Source organism: Pseudophryne corroboree, chromosome 1 (genome assembly GCF_028390025.1).
Source record: "Pseudophryne corroboree isolate aPseCor3 chromosome 1, aPseCor3.hap2, whole genome shotgun sequence".
Lineage (NCBI taxonomy): Eukaryota > Metazoa > Chordata > Amphibia > Anura > Myobatrachidae > Pseudophryne > Pseudophryne corroboree.
In genome coordinates this window covers 33,738,608-33,763,218 of record NC_086444.1, presented here as the reverse complement: position 1 = coordinate 33,763,218, position 24,611 = coordinate 33,738,608, and the positions used below count along the sequence as shown (strand labels likewise).

The 24,611-nt window shown below is 50.5% G+C and overlaps 1 protein-coding gene across 4 annotated transcripts in view; it reads right to left on the bottom strand.

Moving 5' to 3' along the window:
• Positions 1-24,611, bottom strand: part of PIK3C3 (phosphatidylinositol 3-kinase catalytic subunit type 3) — a 365,653-nt gene that overhangs the window by 177,850 nt on the left and 163,192 nt on the right. For all 4 annotated transcript variants that reach the window (XM_063958224.1, XM_063958242.1, XM_063958250.1 and 1 more), the window contains 3 exons: positions 16,199-16,353; positions 15,714-15,804; positions 7,010-7,077 (listed from right to left, as the gene is read on the bottom strand). In XM_063958224.1, coding sequence (XP_063814294.1) covers positions 7,010-7,077; positions 15,714-15,804; positions 16,199-16,353 — 314 coding nt within the window. The remainder of the gene's footprint in view (positions 1-7,009; positions 7,078-15,713; positions 15,805-16,198; positions 16,354-24,611) is intronic.

The window sequence follows — 24,611 nt, the reverse complement described above, 5'->3', positions numbered from 1 at the left end:
TGTGAGTATACTTTTTAGGATATTTTTCTGATAAGCATGTGAGCGCCTTATCCACCCTGAGGGGTGTTTCCCAATGCGCCTTAACTTCTGGCGGGAAAGGGTATACCGCCAATAATTTTCTATCGGGGGAAACCCACGCATCATCACACACTTCATTTAATTTATCTGATTCAGGAAAAACTACAGGTAGTTTTTTCACCTCACACATAATACCCTTCTTTGTGGTACTTGGAGTATCAGAAATATGTAACACCTCCTTCATTGCCCTTAACGTGTGGCCCTAAAGGAAAATACGTTTGTTTCTTCACCGTCGACACTGAAATCAGTGTCCGTGTCTGGGTCTATGTCGACCGACTGAGGTAAATGGGCGTTTTTACAAGCCCCTGACGGTGTCTGAGACGCCTGGACCGGTACTAATTTGTTCGCCGGCCGTCTCATGTCGTCAACCCACTTGCAGCGTGTTGACATTATCACGTAATTCCATAAGTAAGCCATCCATTCCGGTGTCGACTCCCTAGAGAGTGACATCACCATTACAGGCAATTTGCTCCGCCTCCTCACCAACATTTTCCTCATACATGTCGACACACACGTACCGACATACAGCACACACATAGGGAATGCTCTGATAGAGGACAGGACCCACTAGCCCTTTGGGGAGACAGAGGGAGAGTTTGCCAGCACACACCAAAATGCTATAATTATACAGGGACAACCCTTATATAAGTGTTCCTCCCATATAGCATTTAATATATATGTATATCGCCAAATCAGTGCCCCCCCTCTCTGTTTTAACCCTGTTTCTGTAGTGCAGTGCAGGGGAGAGCCTGGGAGCCTTCCCCTCAGCCTTTCTGTGAGGGAAAATGGCGCTGTGTGCTGAGGAGAATAGGCCCCGCCCCCTTTTCGGCGGGCTTCTTCTCCGGAGATTGTGAAGTCTGGCAGGGGTTAAATACATCCATATAGCCTCAAGGGCTATATGTGATGTATTTTTCGCCATACAGGTATTCTACATTGCTGCCAGGGCGCCCCCCCCCCCCCCGCGCCCTGCACCCTCCGTGATCGCTGTGGGAAGTGTGCTGACAGACAATGGCGCACAGCTGCAGTGCTGTGCGCTACCTGAGGAAGACTGAAAAGTCTTCTGCCGCCTGGTTCCGGACCTCTTCAATCTTCAGCATCTGCAAGGGGGTCGGCGGCGCGGCTCCGGGACGAACCCCAGGGCGAGACCTGTGTTCCGACTCCCTCTGAAGCTAATGGTGTCCAGTAGCCTAAGAATCCAATCCATCCTGCACGCAGGTGAGTTGAAATTCTCTCCCCTAAGTCCCTCGATGCAGTGAGCCTGTTGCCAGCAGGACTCACTGAAAATAAAGAACCTAAAAACTTTTTCTAAGCAACTCTTTAAGAGAGCCACCTAGATTGCACCCTTCTCGGACGGGCACAAAAACCTAACTGAGGCTTGGAGGAGGGTCATAGGGGGAGGAGCCAGTACACACCATGTGATCCTAAAAGCTTGCTTTTGTGCCCTGTCTCCTGCGGAGCCGCTATTCCCCATGGTCCTGACGGAGTCCCCAGCATCCACTAGGACGTTAGAGAAATCCTATTTTCTCTAGCATCCATAAGGGATATTGGGGACAGATTAGTACGATGGGGATGTCCCAAAGCTTCCAGAACGGGCGGGAACGTGTGGAGACATCTACATCACCGCCTGCCCAAACTGGGTATCCTCTTTGGACAGAGCATCAAACTTGTAGAACTTCACAAAGGTGTTCTTTCCCTGACCAGGTAGCAGCTGGGCATAGTTGTAGGTCCGAGACTCCACGGGCAACCGCCCAGGAAGAGCCCACCAATCTAGTAAAGTGGGCGTTCAGAGACTGTGGAACAGGTAAGGCTGCCGACGCATAAGCCTGTTGGATCGTAAGCCTAATCCAACGAGCAATGGACTGCTGTGAAGCAGGGAAACCCTTTTTCTGTGCATCAAACAGCACGAACAAAGAAGCTGGCCACCCACCCTGGGATCCCCCAGGGGGAGGCCCGCCCCATCATGCGACAGGCTTATCGGCCTTGGAAGCTGGCTGACGGGCCGCCCAGGCTCTTTTTGGCTTCGGCTGACCAGGTTTGGAAGTGCGGGACTGCTTGTTGTACGCCTGACCTTTTGCTTTACCTGAAGGACGAAAGGGGCGAAAGGAAGTACCTTTAGCCTTCGACACAGAAGGAGCAGTACTTGGCAGACAGGCGGTTTTGGCAGTAGCCAAGTCAGCCACTATCTTATTTAAGTCCTCCCAAACAGAATATCTCCCTTGAAAGGGAGAACCTCCAGGGTTGTTCTAGAGTCCAGATCCACAGGCCAGGATCTCAGCCACAATATCTGGCGAGCAAGGACTGATGTAGTAGAGCCCTTGGCAGCTAGGATACCGGCATCAGAAGCCGCCTCTTTAATATAGCGAGAAGCTGTGACAATATATGATAAGCATTGTCTAGCATGGTCAGAGGAGATTTCAGCTTCTAACTCCAAGGCCCACGCTTCAATAGCCTCAGCAGCCCATGTAGCTGCAATCGCTTTAAGACAACCCTCCACACGTTTATCCGTAGGCTCTTTTAGAGACGTGACGGTGGTGACAGGTAGAGCTGAGGAAACCACCATCCTAGCCACATGCGAGTCTACTGGAGGAGGTGTTTCCCAATTCTTAGACAGCTCCGACGCGAGGGGATAGCGAGCCAGCATCTTCTTTTGAGGCACAAACTTCGTACCCGGGTTTTCCCAGGGTTCCTGACGTATATCCACTAGGTGATCAGAGTGAGGTAAAACTCGTTTAACCACCTTCTGACGCTTGAACCTATCTGGTTTCTTAGGAGGGACGGATGGCTCGGGATCATCCGTAATCTGTAAAATTAACGTAATAGCCTCCAAAAGATCAGGAACATCCACATGTGAACCACCCTCCCCATCAGCCGTATCTGAGTCAGAACCTGTGGGGTCAGTGTAAGTGCCGTCTTCATCAGACGAGGTGTCAGTGACAGCAGTGGATTGTGAGGAGACAAGCATTCGCTTAGAGGACCCCTTGGACGTAGGCGAGCGACGGTCAGACTTATTAGTAGTCAGGGACTGGTTCAACTTCTTCAATTGAGCAGATAAATCGTTCGCCCATGGCGGGTTAGCTGCAGGGACCACAAACGGTTGTACCGGCATTGGGGGTCCCATAGGGGGTGTTAGTTTATGAACTAGCGTATGCAGAAGCGTGGAAAAAGCGGCCCACGGCGGGTCATTATTTGCCCCCGTTGCCACCATCCCACTGGGGGGCAAGGAGCCCCCAGAACCAGAGCCCAAAGCTGCTATATTCTCCTCATGGGCATCTGCGGCTTCAGCAACACAAACAGTGTGTTCAGCCCCAGAACCGTTACCCTCAGAAGCAGACATGATATAACTTGCAGTATCAGGTAACACAGTACAATTTGTCAGCAGCACAATACCTCTAGCCCAAACCCCTGCGCAGTGTTGTCAGCCCCAGCAGCGATAAAGGAGAGATATGGTGACTAAATCACAGAGAAAAATACGTAATACAGTATATCTTTGTGAAAATCCTAGATCAGATAAAACCTGACGCACCAAGCCCCCTCAGGTTATAGAATATAGGGATAGCAGGTTGAGTGAAAGACACGAAAAGGACACCACTCAGCTATCAAATGCACACACAGATAGTCACAGTTTGTACAATGCAGAGGTTATTACTAACAATAATACTGCACTGGACTAGCTTACACAGCTATATAACAATAGATATAACAGTACACAGTAAGAACTGGATGTATATCACAGGGTAATTGTACTAGGAAATCCTGACTAAATGCACTTTTTTAACTAACACTGACTAAAAAAGGCAGGTAGAATACTTAAGTGTCTTGTAAATTCACAGCACTGACAACCAGGTGGCTTTACACAGGAGGATTTGCCCAAGCATTCCCAGGAACAGTGAGCTGAAGGATAATGGCGCTGCAGACACTGCCAGGGAGTGAAGGAGAGACAGATATGCAGCTCCAGGGCGGGAACATTTGCGGGAAATGGCGCCCTGGGGCTGGGGGAGGGGCTTCAGGTCTAAGCCTTATCCCCCTGCTGGCAAAACCATCGGGTACTGTGGGCTACTGAAAATGGTTTAGAGAGAAAACCTGACCTGCACCCATGCCCTGGTGATCTAGTGGGATCGCCTGTACTGCCACAGTGTCCACCGCCAGCGCGCGCAGCCCGCCTCCCACTGACCGCGCCGGATCGCGATAAAGACCGGGTCCCGCAAGCGGGACCCACTCACCACCTCCCGAAGCGCGGCCACGTGATCCCGGAGAGCCCCAGCCGTGTGTGCCTGACGTGAAGAAAACCGGAGCCTCCTGCTGTAGTTACCCGGCAACCAGGGCTCGGGAGTGTACAGCGCCGCTGGGGAGAGCTGGAGCTGCAGCAGTGAATGTCTTCTGACATTTACACACCGCTGCTGCCCTTGAAGTCTTCACTTTTTCTTCAAAAAAAAGCTCTTCTTAGGGCTGCCTGGAGCAGCCCCTCTGTTATGTGCCTGCTATTGCAGCACCAACTACAAAACTGAGCTCCTGTGCTGGGAGGCGGGGTTATAGAGGAGGTGGCGCTATGCATTCTGGGAAAAGTCAAAGCTTTGAGCCTGTTGGTGCCTCGGATCAAGATCCTACTCTACACCCCTATGTCTATTCCTTGTGGAGCCCAGTGTACCCCACAGCAGAAAAAAACTTTAAAAGAAATTGAAGAGAACTCTCTGGAGCTCCCAGAGTGTGCATCCTCTCCTGAGGGCACTTTATTCTAAACTGACCTGTAGGAGAAGTGCACTGGCTCCTTTGGACCCATCTATACCCCATCGTACTAATCTGTCCCCAATATCCCTTATGGATGCTAGAGAAATAACATGTGCACTGTAGGTGGGGCAGATGTAACATGTGCAGAAGAGAGTTAGAATTAGGTGGGTTATACTGTTTCTGTGCAGGATAACTACTGGCTGCTTTATTTTTACACTGCAATTTAGATTTCAGTTTGAACACACCCCACCCAAATCTAACTCTCTCTGCACATGTTACATCTGTGCCCCCCCCCCCCCCCCCCCACCCCCACCCCCCCTATGTTACTGTGTTTCATCTGTACAACCAGTGAGTGAATGTGCAGACACCAGTACAAGCAGTGAATAAATGTGCGGAAACCAGTACAAGCAGTGAGTAAATGTGCAGACACAAGTACAAGCAGTGAGTAAATGTGCAGCCAACCCAGTACAAGCAGTGAGTAAATGTGCAGAAACCAGTACAAGCAGTGAGTAAATGTGCAGACATCCCAGTACAAGCAGTGAATAAATGTCCAGACATCAGTACAAGCAGTGAGTAAATGTGCAGCCAACCCAGTACAAGCAGTGAGTAAATGTGCAGACACCAGTACAAGCAGTGAGTAAATGTGCAGACACCAGTACAAGCAGTGAGTAAATGTGCAGACACCAGTACAAGCAGTGAGTAAATGTGCAGACACCAGTACAAGCAGTGAGTAAATGTGCAGCCAACCCAGTACAAGCAGTGAGTAAATGTGCAGACACCAGTACAAGCAGTGAGTAAATGTGCTGACACGCCAATACAAGCAGTGAGTAAATGTGCAGACACCAGTACAAGCAGTGAATAAATGTGCAGACACCAGTACAAGCAGTGAATAAATGTGCAGACACCAGTACAAGCAGTGAATAAATGTGCAGACACGCCAGTACAAGCAGTGAATAAATGTGCAGACACGCCAGTACAAGCAGTGAGTAAATGTGCAGCCAACCCAGTACAAGCAGTGAGTAAATGTGCAGCCAACCCAATGCAAGCAGTGAGTAAATGTGCAGACACCAGTACAAGCAGTGAGTAAATGTGCAGACACCAGTACAAGCAGTGAGTAAATGTGCAGACACCAGTACAAGCAGTGAGTAAATGTGCAGACACCAGTACAAGCAGTGAGTAAATGTGCAGACACCAATACAAGCAGTGAGTAAATGTGCAGACACGCCAATACAAGCAGTGAATAAATGTGCAGACACGCCAATACAAGCAGTGAATAAATGTGCAGACACGCCAATACAAGCAGTGAATAAATGTGCAGACACCAGTACAAGCAGTGAGTAAATGTGCAGACACGCCAATACAAGCAGTGAGTAAATGTGCAGACACCAGTACAAGCAGTGAATAAATGTGCAGACACCAGTACAAGCAGTGAATAAATGTGCAGACACCAGTACAAGCAGTGAGTAAATGTGCAGACACCAGTACAAGCAGTGAATAAATGTGCAGACACGCCAGTACAAGCAGTGAATAAATGTGCAGAGACGCCAGTACAAGCAGTGAGTAAATGTGCAGCCAACCCAGTACAAGCAGTGAGTAAATGTGCAGCCAACCCAATACAAGCAGTGAGTAAATGTGCAGATACCAGTACAAGCAGTGAGTAAATGTGCAGACACCAGTACAAGCAGTGAGTAAATGTGCAGACACCAGTACAAGCAGTGAGTAAATGTGCAGACACCAGTACAAGCAGTGAGTAAATGTGCAGACACCAGTACAAGCAGTGAGTAAATGTGCAGACACCAGTACAAGCAGTGAGTAAATGTGCAGACACCAGTACAAGCAGTGAGTAAATGTGCAGACACGCCAATACAAGCAGTGAGTAAATGTGCAGACACCAGTACAAGCAGTGAGTAAATGTGCAGACACCAGTACAAGCAGTGAGTAAATGTGCAGACACCAGTACAAGCAGTGAGTAAATGTGCAGACACGCCAATACAAGCAGTGAATAAATGTGCAGACACCAGTACAAGCAGTGAGTAAATGTGCAGACATCAGTACAAGCAGTGAGTAAATGTGCAGACACCAGTACAAGCAGTGAGTAAATGTGCAGCCAACCCAGTACAAGCAGTGAGTAAATGTGCTGACACCCCAGTACAAGCAGTAAGTGTGAAGATACACCAGTATAAGCAGTGAGTAAATGCATACACACCAGTATAAGTAGTTGGCCAGGGTCGAATTTTTGCAGGCTCTAGAGATGAGGAAGGTGCAGAGATCTTGCTGGAAGGAAACAAAAAATATGACATACAGTGTTAGCGCCATACCTGTCTTGATTACCTGGGGTGGGATAGGTCCTGCCCTCACACCACATCTGACACTATTACCTGGGGTGGGATAGGTACTGCCCTCACACCACATCTGACACTATTACCTGGGGTGGGGTAGGTACTGCCCTCACACCACATCTGACACTATTACCTGGGGTGGGATAGGTACTGCACTCACACCGCATCTGACACTATTACCTGGGGAGGGATAGGTACTGCCCTCACACCACATCTGACACTATTACCTGGGGTGGGATAGGCACTGCCCTCACACCACATCTGACACTATTACCTGGGGTGGGGTAGGTACTGCCCTCACACCACATCTGACACTATTACCTGGGGTGGGATAGGTGCTGCCCTCACACCACATCTGACACTATTACCTGGGGTGGGATAGGTGCTGCCCTCACACCACATCTGACACTATTACCTGGGGTGGAGTAGGTACTGCACTCACACCACATCTGACACTATTACCTGGGGTGGGATAGGTGCTGCCCTCACACCACATCTGACACTATTACCTGGGGTGGGATAGGTACTGCACTCACACCACATCTGACACTATTACCTGGGGTGGGATAGGCACTGCCCTCACACCACATCTGACACTATTACCTGGGGTGGGGTAGGTACTGCCCTCACACCACATCTGACACTATTACCTGGGGTGGGATAGGTGCTGCACTCACACCACATCTGACGCTATTACCTGGGGTGGGATAGGCACTGCCCTCACACCACATCTGACACTATTACCTGGGGTGGGGTAGGTACTGCCCTCACACCACATCTGACGCCATTACCTGGGGTGGGATAGGTGCTGCCCTCACACCGCATCTGACACTATTACCTGGGGTGGGATAGGTACTGCACTCACACCACATCTGACACTATTACCTGGGGTGGGGTAGGTACTGCCCTCACACCACATCTGACGCTATTACCTGGGGTGGGATAGGTGCTGCCCTCACACCACATCTGACGCTATTACCTGGGGTGGGATAGGTGCTGCACTCACACCACATCTGACGCTATTACCTGGGGTGGGATAGGTACTGCACTCACACCACATCTGACACTATTACCTGGGGTGGGGTAGGTACTGCCCTCACACCACATCTGACGCTATTACCTGGGGTGGGATAGGTGCTGCCCTCACACCACATCTGACACTATTACCTGGGGTGGGATAGGTACTGCACTCACACCACATCTGACACTATTACCTGGGGAGGGATAGGTACTGCACTCACACCACATCTGACACTATTACCTGGGGAGGGATAGGTACTGCACTCACACCACATCTGACACTATTACCTGGGGAGGGATAGGTACTGCACTCACACCACATCTGACACTATTACCTGGGGAGGGATAGGTACTGCACTCACACCACATCTGACGCTATTACCTGGGGTGGGATAGGTACTGCCCTCACACCACATCTGACACTACTACCTGGGGTGGGATAGGTACTGCCCTCACACCACATCTGACACTATTACCTGGGGTGGGATAGGTCCTGCCCTCACACCACATCTGACACTATTACCTGGGGTGGGATAGGTGCTGCCCTCACACCACATCTGACACTATTACCTGGGGTGGGATAGGTACTGCACTCACACCACATCTGACACTATTACCTGGGGAGGGATAGGTACTGCACTCACACCACATCTGACACTATTACCTGGGGAGGGATAGGTACTGCACTCACACCACATCTGACACTATTACCTGGGGAGGGATAGGTACTGCACTCACACCACATCTGACACTATTACCTGGGGAGGGATAGGTACTGCACTCACACCACATCTGACGCTATTACCTGGGGTGGGATAGGTACTGCCCTCACACCACATCTGACACTACTACCTGGGGTGGGATAGGTACTGCCCTCACACCACATCTGACACTATTACCTGGGGTGGGATAGGTCCTGCCCTCACACCACATCTGACACTATTACCTGGGGTGGGATAGGTCCTGCCCTCACACCACATCTGACACTATTACCTGGGGTGGGATAGGTACTGCACTCACACCACATCTGACGCTATTACCTGGGGTGGGATAGGTACTGCCCTTACACCGCATATGACACTATTACCTGGGGTGGGGTAGGTACTGCCCTCACACCACATCTGACACTATTACCTGGGGTGGGATAGGTACTGCCCTCACACCACATCTGACACTATTACCTGGGGTGGGATAGGTACTGCACTCACACCACATCTGACGCTATTACCTGGGGTGGGATAGGTGCTGCACTCACACCACATCTGACACTATTACCTGGGGTGGGATAGGTGCTGCACTCACACCACATCTGACACTATTACCTGGGGTGGGATAGGTGCTGCACTCACACCACATCTGACACTATTACCTGGGGTGGGATAGGTGCTGCACTCACACCACATCTGACACTATTACCTGGGGTGGGGTAGGTGCTGCACTCACACCACATCTGACACTATTACCTGGGGTGGGATAGGTGCTGCACTCACACCACATCTGACACTATTACCTGGGGTGGGATAGGTACTGCCCTCACACCACATATGACACTATTACCTGGGGTGGGATAGGTCCTGCCCTCACACCACATCTGACACTATTACCTGGGGTGGGATAGGTCCTGCCCTCACACCACATCTGACACTATTACCTGGGGAGGGATAGGTACTGCACTCACACCACATCTGACACTATTACCTGGGGTGGGATAGGTACTGCCCTCACACCACATCTGACACTATTACCTGGGGTGGGGTAGGTGCTGCACTCACACCACATCTGACACTATTACCTGGGGTGGGATAGGTACTGCACTCACACCACATCTGACGCTATTACCTGGGGTGGGATAGGTACTGCACTCACACCACATCTGACGCTATTACCTGGGGTGGGATAGGTACTGCACTCACACCACATCTGACGCTATTACCTGGGGTGGGATAGGTGCTGCACTCACACCACATCTGACGCTATTACCTGGGGTGGGATAGGTGCTGCACTCACACCACATCTGACGCTATTACCTGGGGTGGGATAGGTAATGTCCTCACACCACATCTGACACTATTACCTGGGGTCGGATAGGTGCTGCACTCACACCACATCTGACACTATTACCTGGGGTGGGGTAGGTGCTGCACTCACACCACATCTGACACTATTACCTGGGGTGGGATAGGTACTGCACTCACACCACATCTGACGCTATTACCTGGGGTGGGATAGGTACTGCACTCACACCACATCTGACGCTATTACCTGGGGTGGGATAGGTACTGCACTCACACCACATCTGACGCTATTACCTGGGGTGGGATAGGTACTGCACTCACACCACATCTGACGCTATTACCTGGGGTGGGATAGGTCCTGCCCTCACACCGCATCTGACGCTATTACCTGGGGTGGGATAGGTGCTGCACTCACGCCACATCTGACGCTATTACCTGGGGTGGGATAGGTTCTGCACTCACACCACATCTGACGCTATTACCTGGGGTGGGATAGGTGCTGCACTCACACCACATCTGACGCTATTACCTGGGGTGGGATAGGTACTGCACTCACACCACATCTGACGCTATTACCTGGGGTGGGATAGGTGCTGCACTCACACCACATCTGACGCTATTACCTGGGGTGGGATAGGTACTGCACTCACACCACATCTGACGCTATTACCTGGGGTGGGATAGGTGCTGCACTCACACCACATCTGACGCTATTACCTGGGGTGGGATAGGTACTGCACTCACACCACATCTGACGCTATTACCTGGGGTGGGATAGGTGCTGCACTCACACCACATCTGACGCTATTACCTGGGGTGGGATAGGCACTGTCCTCACACCACATCTGACACTATTACCTGGGGTGGGATAGGTACTGCACTCACACCACATCTGACGCTATTACCTGGGGTGGGATAGGTCCTGCCCTCACACCACATCTGACGCTATTACCTGGGGTGGGATAGGTTCTGCACTCACACCACATCTGACGCTATTACCTGGGGTGGGATAGGTGCTGCACTCACACCACATCTGACGCTATTACCTGGGGTGGGATAGGTACTGCACTCACACCGCATCTGACGCTATTACCTGGGGTGGGATAGGTGCTGCACTCACACCACATCTGACGCTATTACCTGGGGTGGGATAGGTACTGCACTCACACCACATCTGACACTATTACCTGGGGTGGGATAGGTACTGCACTCACACCACATCTGACGCTATTACCTGGGGTGGGATAGGTCCTGCCCTCACACCACATCTGACGCTATTACCTGGGGTGGGATAGGTTCTGCACTCACACCACATCTGACGCTATTACCTGGGGTGGGATAGGTGCTGCACTCACACCACATCTGACGCTATTACCTGGGGTGGGATAGGTACTGCACTCACACCACATCTGACGCTATTACCTGGGGTGGGATAGGTACTGCACTCACACCGCATCTGACGCTATTACCTGGGGTGGGGTAGGTCTTGCCCTCACACCACATCTGACGCTATTACCTGGGGTGGGATAGGTACTGCACTCACACCACATCTGACGCTATTACCTGGGGTGGGATAGGTGCTGCACTCACACCACATCTGACACTATTACCTGGGGTGGGATAGGTACTGTCCTCACACCGCATCTGACGCTATTACCTGGGGTGGGATAGGTGCTGCCCTCACACCACATCTGACGCTATTACCTGGGGTGGGATAGGTACTGCCCTCACACCACATCTGACACTATTACCTGGGGTGGGATAGGTACTGTCCTCACACCGCATCTGACGCTATTACCTGGGGTGGGATAGGTACTGTCCTCACACTGCTTCTGACACTATTACCTGGGGAGGGATAGGTACTGTCCTCACACCACATCTGACGTCATTACCTGGGGTGGGATAGGTTCTGCCCTCACACCGCATCTGACACTATTACCTGGGGTGGGGTAGGTTCTGCCCTCACACCGCATCTGACGCTATTACCTGGGGTGGGATAGGTACTGTCCTCACACCACATCTGACGCTATTACCTAGGGTGGGGTAGGTACTGCACTCACACCACATCTGACGCTATTACCTGGGGTGGGGTAGGTTCTGCCCTCACACCGCATATGACACTATTACCTGGGGTGGGATAGGTACTGCCCTCACACCGCATCGGACGCTATTACCTGGGGTGGGATAGGTTCTGCCCTCACACCGCATCTGACACTATTACCTGGGGTGGGGTAGGTTCTGCCCTCACACCGCATCTGACGCTATTACCTGGGGTGGGATAGGTACTGTCCTCACACTGCTTCTGACACTATTACCTGGGGAGGGATAGGTACTGCACTCACACCGCATCTGACGCTATTACCTGGGGTGGGATAGGTTCTGCCCTCACACCGCATATGACACTATTACCTGGGGTGGGATAGGTGCTGCCCTCACACCACATCTGACACTATTACCTGGGGTGGGGTAGGTACTGCCCTCACACCGCATCAGACGCTATTACCTGGGGTGGGGTAGGTACTGCCCTCACACCGCATCGGACGCTATTACCTGGGACGGGATAGGTTCTGCCCTCACACCGCATCTGACACTATTACCTGGGGTGGGATAGGTTCTGCCCTCACACCGCATCGGACGCTATTAGCTGGGGTGGGGTAGGTACTGCCCTCACACCGCATCTGACGCTATTACCTGGGGTGGGATAGGTACTGCACTCACACCGCATCTGACACTATTACCTGGGGTGGGATAGGTACTGCCCTCACACCGCATCTGACACTATTACCTGGGGTGGGATAGGTACTGCCCTCACACCGCATCTGACACTATTACCTGGGGTGGGATAGGTACTGCCCTCACACCGCATCTGACGCTATTACCTGGGGTGGGGTAGGTACTGCCCTCACACCGCATCTGACACTATTACCTGGGGTGGGGTAGGTACTGCCCTCACACTGCTTCTGACACTATTACCTGGGGAGGGGTAGGTACTGCCCTCACACCGCATCTGACACTATTACCTGGGGTGGGATAGGTTCTGCCCTCACACTGCTTCTGACACTATTACCTGGGGTGGGATAGGTACTGCCCTCACACCACATCTGACACTAGTACCTGGGGTGGGGTAGGTACTGCCCTCACACCACATCTGACACTATTACCTGGGGTGGGATACGTTCTGCCCTCACACTGCTTCTGACACTATTACCTGGGGTGGGATAGGTACTGCCCTCACACCACATCTGACACTAGTACCTGGGGTGGGGTAGGTACTGCCCTCACACCACATCTGACACTATTACCTGGGGTGGGATACGTTCTGCCCTCACACTGCTTCTGACACTATTACCTGGGGTGGGATAGGTACTGCCCTCACACCACATCTGACACTAGTACCTGGGGTGGGGTAGGTACTGCCCTCACACCGCATCGGACGCTATTACCTGGGGTGGGGTAGGTACTGCCCTCACACCGCATCGGACGCTATTACCTGGGGTGGGGTAGGTCTTGCCCTCACACCGCATCTGACGCTATTACCTGGGGTGGGGTAGGTACTGCCCTCACACCGCATCTGACACTATTACCTGGGACGGGATAGGTACTGCCCTCACACCGCATCGGACGCTATTACCTGGGGTGGGATAGGTACTGTCCTCACACTGCTTCTGACACTATTACCTGGGGTGGGATAGGTACTGCCCTCACACCACATCTGACGCTATTACCTGGGGTGGGATAGGTACTGTCCTCACACCACATCTGACGCTATTACCTAGGGTGGGGTAGGTACTGCACTCACACCACATCTGACGCTATTACCTGGGGTGGGGTAGGTTCTGCCCTCACACCGCATATGACACTATTACCTGGGGTGGGATAGGTACTGCCCTCACACCGCATCGGACGCTATTACCTGGGGTGGGATAGGTTCTGCCCTCACACCGCATCTGACACTATTACCTGGGGTGGGGTAGGTTCTGCCCTCACACCGCATCTGACGCTATTACCTGGGGTGGGATAGGTACTGTCCTCACACTGCTTCTGACACTATTACCTGGGGAGGGATAGGTACTGCACTCACACCGCATCTGACGCTATTACCTGGGGTGGGATAGGTTCTGCCCTCACACCGCATATGACACTATTACCTGGGGTGGGATAGGTGCTGCCCTCACACCACATCTGACACTATTACCTGGGGTGGGGTAGGTACTGCCCTCACACCGCATCAGACGCTATTACCTGGGGTGGGGTAGGTACTGCCCTCACACCGCATCGGACGCTATTACCTGGGACGGGATAGGTTCTGCCCTCACACCGCATCTGACACTATTACCTGGGGTGGGATAGGTTCTGCCCTCACACCGCATCGGACGCTATTAGCTGGGGTGGGGTAGGTACTGCCCTCACACCGCATCTGACGCTATTACCTGGGGTGGGATAGGTACTGCACTCACACCGCATCTGACACTATTACCTGGGGTGGGATAGGTACTGCCCTCACACCGCATCTGACACTATTACCTGGGGTGGGATAGGTACTGCCCTCACACCGCATCTGACACTATTACCTGGGGTGGGATAGGTACTGCCCTCACACCGCATCTGACGCTATTACCTGGGGTGGGGTAGGTACTGCCCTCACACCGCATCTGACACTATTACCTGGGGTGGGGTAGGTACTGCCCTCACACTGCTTCTGACACTATTACCTGGGGAGGGGTAGGTACTGCCCTCACACCGCATCTGACACTATTACCTGGGGTGGGATAGGTTCTGCCCTCACACCGCTTCTGACACTATTACCTGGGGTGGGATAGGTACTGCCCTCACACCACATCTGACACTAGTACCTGGGGTGGGGTAGGTACTGCCCTCACACCACATCTGACACTATTACCTGGGGTGGGATACGTTCTGCCCTCACACTGCTTCTGACACTATTACCTGGGGTGGGATAGGTACTGCCCTCACACCACATCTGACACTAGTACCTGGGGTGGGGTAGGTACTGCCCTCACACCACATCTGACACTATTACCTGGGGTGGGATACGTTCTGCCCTCACACTGCTTCTGACACTATTACCTGGGGTGGGATAGGTACTGCCCTCACACCACATCTGACACTAGTACCTGGGGTGGGGTAGGTACTGCCCTCACACCGCATCGGACGCTATTACCTGGGGTGGGGTAGGTACTGCCCTCACACCGCATCGGACGCTATTACCTGGGGTGGGGTAGGTCTTGCCCTCACACCGCATCTGACGCTATTACCTGGGGTGGGGTAGGTACTGCCCTCACACCGCATCTGACACTATTACCTGGGACGGGATAGGTACTGCCCTCACACCGCATCGGACGCTATTACCTGGGGTGGGATAGGTACTGTCCTCACACTGCTTCTGACACTATTACCTGGGGTGGGATAGGTACTGTCCTCACACTGCTTCTGACACTATTACCTGGGGTGGGATAGGTACTGCCCTCACACCGCATCGGACGCTATTACCTGGGGTGGGATAGGTGCTGCTCACCTCAAGGCTTTCAGATTCCAGACCATCCTTGCCCTTGGAAGAGGGAGCAGGAGATGAAGATCGCGGGATATTACTGGAGATGATCTGTGAACTGTGACATGGAGAAAGTACGGCTGTTACAGTGACACAATGTTCTAGGTCATCATTTCCTCTGTAACTCACATAACACATTACTGTTCCCCACACACAATGAAGAATACTTATAAAACGATCTCCATCACTGCTATGCTATAAGGGATTCTTGGTCTTTGCGTGTCTGTTTTCTATTTATAAAATGTCATATGTGTTTACTGAGATGTGACATTTACATTTCCACCGCTGAGTTCCATCTTCATTTACCGAGTCCCTAAAGACATGCAAATAAAGGCCTAGATTCTGTCATGTTGTGTAATGCTCTTTGTTACACACTGTATACAGACACTCCTCTACCATGCTCGGTTTCTAACACTATAACGTAATGCCAGCTGCGCCCAGGTGTGCTGTACCTGTCCACGTCGCTGGGGTTTATTCCGGAGGTCAGCAAGCTCTCCAGCATGGGGCCCTGGCTGTCCCTCTTCGTTGGCTCCAATCCATTCTTTATATCATCAAAGTTCTCATACTTCAGGGCTTGCACTAACTGTAACAGGTACATCAGCAGATCCTGCAGGAATATATCACTCAGTGTGAGAATAATAACTCATGCTTCTGATCGCTGACGCTAATGGATGAGCAGCTTTCTCCATGAGAAAAGCACAGTATTCAGCTTCTTTATAATACAATTATAAATGTAGGTTTATACATCGTCTCATGTCTAGCCCTGTACGACTCCTCATGTCTAGCCCTGATCACTCGCCAGGGTCCAGAATTCCGTCAGCAACACTGGTATAAAAAAATGTGGGTTTCGGGAGTTGTGTATTTGCTGTATATTGTAAAGCGCAGAGTATGCTTGTGTTATTTACAGATTTATCCACATACAACTAGCCTCAATACGCCATGTGACGCAGGACGCCTGGAGCCAGTGACCCGCCTTGTCCCGTGTAACTCTGCTAGCGCCAGGCGTCTTTTCTGCTCCTTATTACCTGAAAATGTATCTTAGTCGCAAGATTGTGCGGATTCATTTAATATAGTATGAAGCACTTGTATATCTGTGTGCGACTGAGTGCGCGACTGAATGTGGCATGGAAAACAGCCGCAGTCGCTGCATCGTAGCACTTCATATACAGATTCAGAGACTCAGTCGCACACAGATGTATGAGTTCCGCATATCAATCGGCACAGTCTCAAGGTGCGTACGAGTTGCATCATGTTGTGATTAGGATGTATTCTCTGGTAAAGAGACGGGGAAAAGACGCCCAGCACTAGCAGAGTCACACAGGACTTGGCGTTACCGAGAGGAGTCGTTTGGCGTGACGTACCGTATGAGGACACATCTGTAAATGCTCTATACAGTTTGCTGGATATAGCACTGCACAGCCTCACTGGTGACATCACTGTTAGTTTGAAAAGAATCTTGTATATCTGGTTGGGCTCTTTCGAGATATCGGGGGTCATTCCGACACGTTCGCACGCAGCGGTTTGTCGCTGCGGTGCAAACAGGTCCGGAATGCTCATGCGCACGCGCGTCATTGCCCAATGACAGGGGTCACCAGGTTACGACACGGAATACGAAGAAAGCGGTTGCAGCGGCACACACACAAACAGGCCTGTTAAACACTGGTGGATTCCCCCCTTAGACGTTTGGTAACACAGATAGTAAGGCGGCAGCTGCCTCCTTTATTAGTTGTTAAACAGCCGCCGAGAAACATGACTAACGCTCCCGCAGACGGCTTGAGAAACGGGCACTTGAGGAGAAGAGAGGAAATGTTTAAAGTTACGACATCTGTGCAGTCATCGAGCAGTGAAGCGTCCTTGAAGAGAGAGAGGAATTCTTATGCTAAATATATGCAGAGAAAATCCATAAAAAGGAGACACTAATGGTGCGAGATCTATTCTAGCAGATACACGCTGTAAATCAATAGGATCACACGGGCTGCATACAGAAAGCGCTAACACAAGCGCCACGTGAAGGAGAGGCATTTCTGCATTGTCCCTGTGCCGCTCAGGTGTGATGGAACAGGACACGCGCCCAGGTGTCAGGAGGAAGCAGAATAGGAAAAGACTATTTCAGCCCAGTGGTGACTCACGCTGCCACACGTTTACAAGCACACGCATGCATAATACACGTCTAAGCATGTACAGTATACAGTACTGGGGGATTTAGATGTGTAATTTATTTATTTGTTTAAAAATAAGATTTTACTTACCGGTAAATCTATTTCTCGTAGTCCGTAGAGGATGCTGGGACTCATTAAGGACCATGGGGAATAGACGGGCTCCGCAGGAGACATGGGCACTTTAAGAAAGAATTTAGTTCCTGGTGTGCACTGGCTCCTCCCTCTATGCCCCTCCCCCAGACCTCAGTTAGAGAAACTGTGCCCAGAGGAGATGGACAGTACAAGGAAAGGATTTTGTTAATCCAAGGGCAAGATTCATACCAGCCACACCAATCACACCGTATAACTTGTGATAACTACCCAGTTAACAGTATGAAAACAGCATATCATCAGTGCAAGACCGATGCAACTATAACGTAACCCTTATTGAAGCAATAACTATATACAAGTATTGCAGAAAAAGTCCGCACTTGGGACGGGCGCCCAGCATCCTCTACGGACTACGAGAAATAGATTTACCGGTAAGTAAAATCTTATTTTCTCTAACGTCCTAGAGGATGCTGGGGACTCCGTAAGGACCATGGGGATTATACCAAAGCTCCCAAACGGGCGGGAGAGTGCGGATGACTCTGCAGCACCGATTGAGCAAACATGAGGTCCTCCTCAGCCAGGGTATCAAACCTATAGAATTTTGCAAAAGTGTTTGAACCCGACCAAGTAGCAGCTCGACACAGCTGTAGTGCTGAGACCCCCCGGGCAGCCGCCCAAGAAGAGCCCACCTTCCTAGTGGAATGGGCCTTGACCGATTTTGGTAACGGCAATCCAGCCGTAGAATGCACTTGCTGAATCGTGTTACAAATCCAGCGAGCAATAGTTTGCTTTGAAGCAGGGGCACCAATCTTGTTGGATGCATACAGGACAAACAGCGCTTCAGTTTTCCTGACACTAGCCGTTCTGGCCACGTAAATTTTCAAAGCCCTGACCACATCAAGTAACTCGGAATCCTCCAAGTCACGTGTAGCCACAGGCACCACAATAGGTTGGTTCATATGAAAAGATGAAACCACTTTCGGCAGAAATTGCGAACGGGTCCGCAATTCTGCTCTATCCATATGGAAAACCAGATAGGGGCTTTTATGTGACAAAGCCGCTAATTCTGACACACGTCTAGCCGAAGCCAAGGCTAATAACATGACCACCTTCCACGTGAGATATTTTAACTCCGCCGTTCTAAGTGGTTCAAACCAGTGTGACTTTAGGAAACTTAACACCACGTTAAGATCCCAAGGTGCCACCGGAGGCACAAAAAGAGGCTGAATACTCAGCACTCCTTTTACAAACGTCTGAACTTCTGGTAGAGAAGCCAACTCTTTTTGAAAGAAAATGGATAGGGCCGAAATCTGAACCTTAATGGAGCCTAAGTTTTAGGCCCAAATTCACTCCAGTTTGTAGGAAGTGAAGGAAACGGCCCAGGTGGAATTCTTCCATAGGAGCATTCCTGGCCTCACACCAAGAAACATATTTTCGCCAGATACGGTGATAATGTTAAGATGTCACGTCCTTCCTAGCCTTTATCAGCGTAGAAATGACCTCACCCGGAATGCCTTTTTCCGCTAGGATCCGGCGTTCAACCGCCATGCCATGAAATGCAGCCGCGGTAAGTCTTGGAACAGACATGGGCCCTGTTGCAACAGGTCCTGCCTTAGAGGAAGAGGCCACGGATTTTCTGTAAGCATTTCCTGCAGATCCGGATACCAGATCCTTCGTGGCCAATCTGGAACAATGAGGATTGTTCTCACTCCTCCTTTTTCTTATTATTCTCAACCGTTGGGTATGAGAGGAAGAGGAGGAAATACATAGACTGACTGGAACACCCACGGTGTCACTAGGGCGTCTACCGCTACTGCCGGAGGATCTCTTGACCAGGCGCAATAACTCTGCAGCTTTTTGTTGAGGCGGGACGCCATCCTATCTGTGGCAGTCCCCACCGAACTGCAATCTGTGCGAAGACTTCCTGATGAAGTCTCCACTCTCCAGGACGTATGTCTGGTGAGGAAGTCTGCTTCCCAGTTGTTCACTTCCGGAATGAACACTGTTGACAGTGCTCTTACATGATTCTCCGCCCAGCGAAGAATTCTGGTAGCTTTCGCCATCGCCACTCTGCTCCTTGTGCCGCCTTTGAGCTACTGCGGTGACGTTGTCTGACTGGATCAGAACCGGTTGGTCGCGAAAAAAGGTCTCCGCTTGACTTAGGGCGTTGTATATGGCCCTTAGTTCCAATATGTTGATGTGAAGACAAGTCTCTTGACTTGACCAAAGACCTTGGAAATTTCTTCCCTGTGTGACTGCTCCCCAGCCTCGGAGGCTCGCGTCCGTGGTCACCAGGATCTAGTCCTGAATGCCGAATCTGCGTCCCTCTAGAAGGTGAGCACTCTGCAGCCACCACAGGAGAGATACCCTGGCCCTGGGGGATAGGGTGATCAACTGATGAATCTGTAGATGTGACCTGGACCACTTGTCCAGTAGGTCCCATTGGAAAGTCCTTGCATGGAACCTGCTGAAGGGAATGTTTTTCCCAGGACTCGAGTGCAGTGATGCCCTGACACCTGTCTTAGTTTCAATAGGTACCTGACCAGAGTCATGAGTTCCTGGGCCTTCTCTATCTGAAGGTAAACCCATTTCTGGTCTGTATCCAGAATCATACCCAAGAAGGGCAGACGAGTTATAGGAACCAACTGTGACTTCGGGAAATTGAGAATCCAGCCGTGTTGCTGTGACACCTTCAGCGAAAGTGACACGCTGTTCAACAACTGCTCTTTTGATCTCGTCCTTATTAGGAGATCGTCCAAGTATGGGACAACTGTGACTCCTTGCTTGCATAGGAGCACCATTATTTCCGCCAATTACCCTGAAATTGGTAATGACAATCCTGTACCGCAATTGTCAGGTACGCCTGATGGGGTGGATAAATGGGAACATGAAGGTATGCAGCCTTTATGTTTAGATACACCATCAAATCCCCCCCTTCCAGACTGGCGATGATCGCTCTGGGCGATTCCACTTTAAATTTGAACCTTTTCCCGTATAGGTTCAGAGATTTTAATTTTTAAAAATAGGTCTGACCGAACCGTACGGTTTTGGGACTACAGCCAAGGTTGAGTCATATCGCCTTCCTTGTTGCAGGAGGGGAACCTTGAGCACCACCTGTTGGAGATACAATGTGTGAATTGTATTTAATATTATCTCCCTTCCTGGGGGAGAAGCTGGTAGGTCCGATAAGGAAAAACCGGCGAGGAGGCACCTTTCGAATCCAGCTTGTAACCCTGAGAAACAATTTTTTAATGCCCCGGGAACCACCTGTGAGTGAACTCCGATGTGGCTGAAGAGTCGAAGACGTGCTCCCACTGGGGCGGACTCCCTTAGCGGAGCTCCAGCGTCATGCGTTGGATGTAGTAGAGGCCGGGGAGGACTTCTGTTCCTGGGAACTAGCTGTGCCCTGTACCCTTACCTCTGGTAAGAAAGAACGCTCCTCGTACTTTCTTGTTATTCTGCGACCGAAAGGACTGCATTTGATAATGTCGTGCTTTCTTAGGCTGTGAGGGAATATAAGGCAAAAGATCAGAATTACCAGCTATAGCTGTGGAGACCAGGTCCGAGAGCCCTTCTCCACACAATTCCTCAGCCTTGTAAGGTAAACCTTCCATATGCCTCTTTTAGTCGGCATCACCTTTCCATTGCATGTTCCACAGGACACTTCTAGCAGAAATCGACATGGCGCTGACTTTAGAACCCAGTAGACAAATGTTGCTTTGGGCATGTTTTATATATATATATATATATATATTATATATATATATATATATATATATATATAAGACAGCATCTTTTATATATATATATATATATATATATATATATATACACACATATACTAGGGTCAATACCATGGTATCCTTATCTAGGGTTTCAATCTCCGCTGATAAGGTATCTGTCCACGCTGCTACAGCGCTATAAACCCATGCCGACACAATCGCCGGTCTGAGTAGTGTACCAGCATGTGTGTATATGGACTTCAAAGTACTTTTACTGCAAGCTATCTGCAGGATCCCTGAGGATAGCTGTTAAGTCAGCGCTACCTTTTGGGTAAACGTGACAAGGCTTCGTCCACCCTAGGGGAAGATTCCCCTCGTATCCTGGCCCTAGTAGGGAAAGGATACACCCTGAGAATTCTTTTTTGGGAAGCTGCAGCTTCTTGTCTGGAGATTCCCGCTCTTTTTCTTCATGAGAGGAGGGAAATTTACCTCAGCTTTCTTCCCCTTAAACATGTGTACCCTCGTGTCAGGGACAGATGAGTCATCAGTGATATGCAAATCATCTTTTATTACAATAATCATATATTGAATACTTTTCTGCCAGTTTTGGCTGTAACTTTGCATTATCGTAGTCGACATTGGAGTCAGACTCCGTGTCGATATCAGTGTCTATTATTTTGGATAGTGAGCATTGAGAGACTCTGAAGGTCTCTGCAACACAGGGACAGACATGGGTAGATTCCCTGTCTGTTCTCTAATCTTTTGTGCAATAAATTCACCTTAGCACTTAATTTCACATATCCAAACAGGTGTCGGCGTTGTCGACGGAGACACCACTCACACACATTTGCTCCATCTCCTCCTTAGGGGAGCCTTTTACCTCAGACATGTCGACACACACGTACCGACACACTACACACTCAGGGAATGCTCATCTGAAGACACGTCCCCCACAAGGCCCTTTGGAGAGACAGAGAGAGAGTATGCCAGCCCACACCCCAGCGCAATATGACCCAAGAAAAAACACAGCAATTTAATGTTTACCCAGTAGCGCTGTTATTATCTGCGCCGAATTATGCGCCCCCCCTCTTCTTTAAAACCCTCTCTTCTACCGTGGTATAAGCAGGGGAGAGTCCGGGGAGCTTCCTCACAGCGGTGCTGTGGAGAAAAACATGGCGCTGGTGAGTGCTGAGGGAGAAGCCTCGCCCCCTCGACGGCGGGCTTCTGTCCCGCTAAAAGTGTAAAATTGGCGGGGGCTCATGCATATATACAGTGTCCAGCTGTATATATGCTCCTTTTGCCAAATAATAAGAATTTACTTACCGATAATTCTATTTCTCATAGTCCGTAGTGGATGCTGGGGACTCCGAAAGGACCATGGGGAATAGCGGCTCCGCAGGAGACTGGGCACAAAGTAAAAGCTTTAGGACTAGCTGGTGTGCACTGGCTCCTCCCCCTATGACCCTCCTCCAAGCCTCAGTTAGGATACTGTGCCCGGGCGAGCGTACACAATAAGGAAGGATTTTGAATCCCGGGTAAGACTCATACCAGCCACACCAATCACACCGTACAACTTGTGATCTGAACCCAGTTAACAGCATGATAACAGAAGGAGCCTCTGAAAAGATGGCTCACAACAACAATAACCCGATTTTTGTAACAATAACTATGTACAAGTAATGCAGACAATCCGCACTTGGGATGGGCGCCCAGCATCCACTACGGACTATGAGAAATAGAATTATCGGTAAGTAAATTCTTATTTTCTCTAACTTCCTAGTGGATGCTGGGGACTCCGAAAGGACCATGGGGATTATACCAAAGCTCCCAAACGGGCGGGAGAGTGCGGATGACCCTGCAGCACCGAATGAGAGAACTCCAGGTCCTCCTCAGCCAGGGTATCAAATTTGTAGAATTTAGCAAACGTGTTTGCCCCTGACCAAGTAGCTGCTCGGCAAAGTTGTAAAGCCGAGACCCCTCGGGCAGCCGCCCAAGATGAGCCCACTTTCCGTGTGGAATGGGCTTTTACAGATTTTGGCTGTGGCAGGCCTGCCACAGAATGTGCAAGCTGAATTTTACTACAAATCCAACGAGCAATCGTCTGCTTAGAAGCAGGAGCACCCAGCTTGTTGGGTGCATACAGGATAAACAGCGAATCAGATTTTCTGACTCCAGCCGTCCTGGAAACATATATTTTCAGGGCCCTGACTACGTCCAGCAACTTGGAATCCTCCAAGTCCCTAGTAGCCGCAGGCACCACAATAGGCTGGTTTAAGTGAAATGCTGAAACCACCTTAGGGAGAAATTGAGGACGAGTCCTCAATTCTGCCCTGTCCGTATGAAAAATTAGGTAAGGGCTTTTATAGGATAAAGCCGCCAATTCTGAGACACGCCTGGCTGAAGCTAGGGCTCACAGCATTACCACTTTCCATGTGAGATATTTTAAGTCCACAGTGGTGAGTGGTTCAAACCAATGTGATTTTAGGAATCCCAAAACTACATTGAGATCCCAAGGTGCCACTGGAGGCACAAAAGGAGGCTGTATATGCAGTACTCCCTTGACAAACGTCTGAACTTCAGGAACAGAAGCCAGTTCTTTTTGGAAGAATATTGACAGGGCCGAAATTTGAACCTTAATGGACCCTAATTTGAGGCCCATAGACAGTCCTGTTTGCAGGAAATGCAGGAAACGACCCAGTTGAAATTCCTCTGTAGGGGCCTTCCTGGCCTCGCACCACGCAACATATTTACGCCAAATACGGTGATAATGTTGTATGGTTACATCCTTCCTGGCTTTGATCAGGGTAGGGATGACTTCATCCGGAATGCCTTTTTCCTTCAGGATCCGGCGTTCAACCGCCATGCCGTCAAACGCAGCCGCGGTAAGTCTTGGA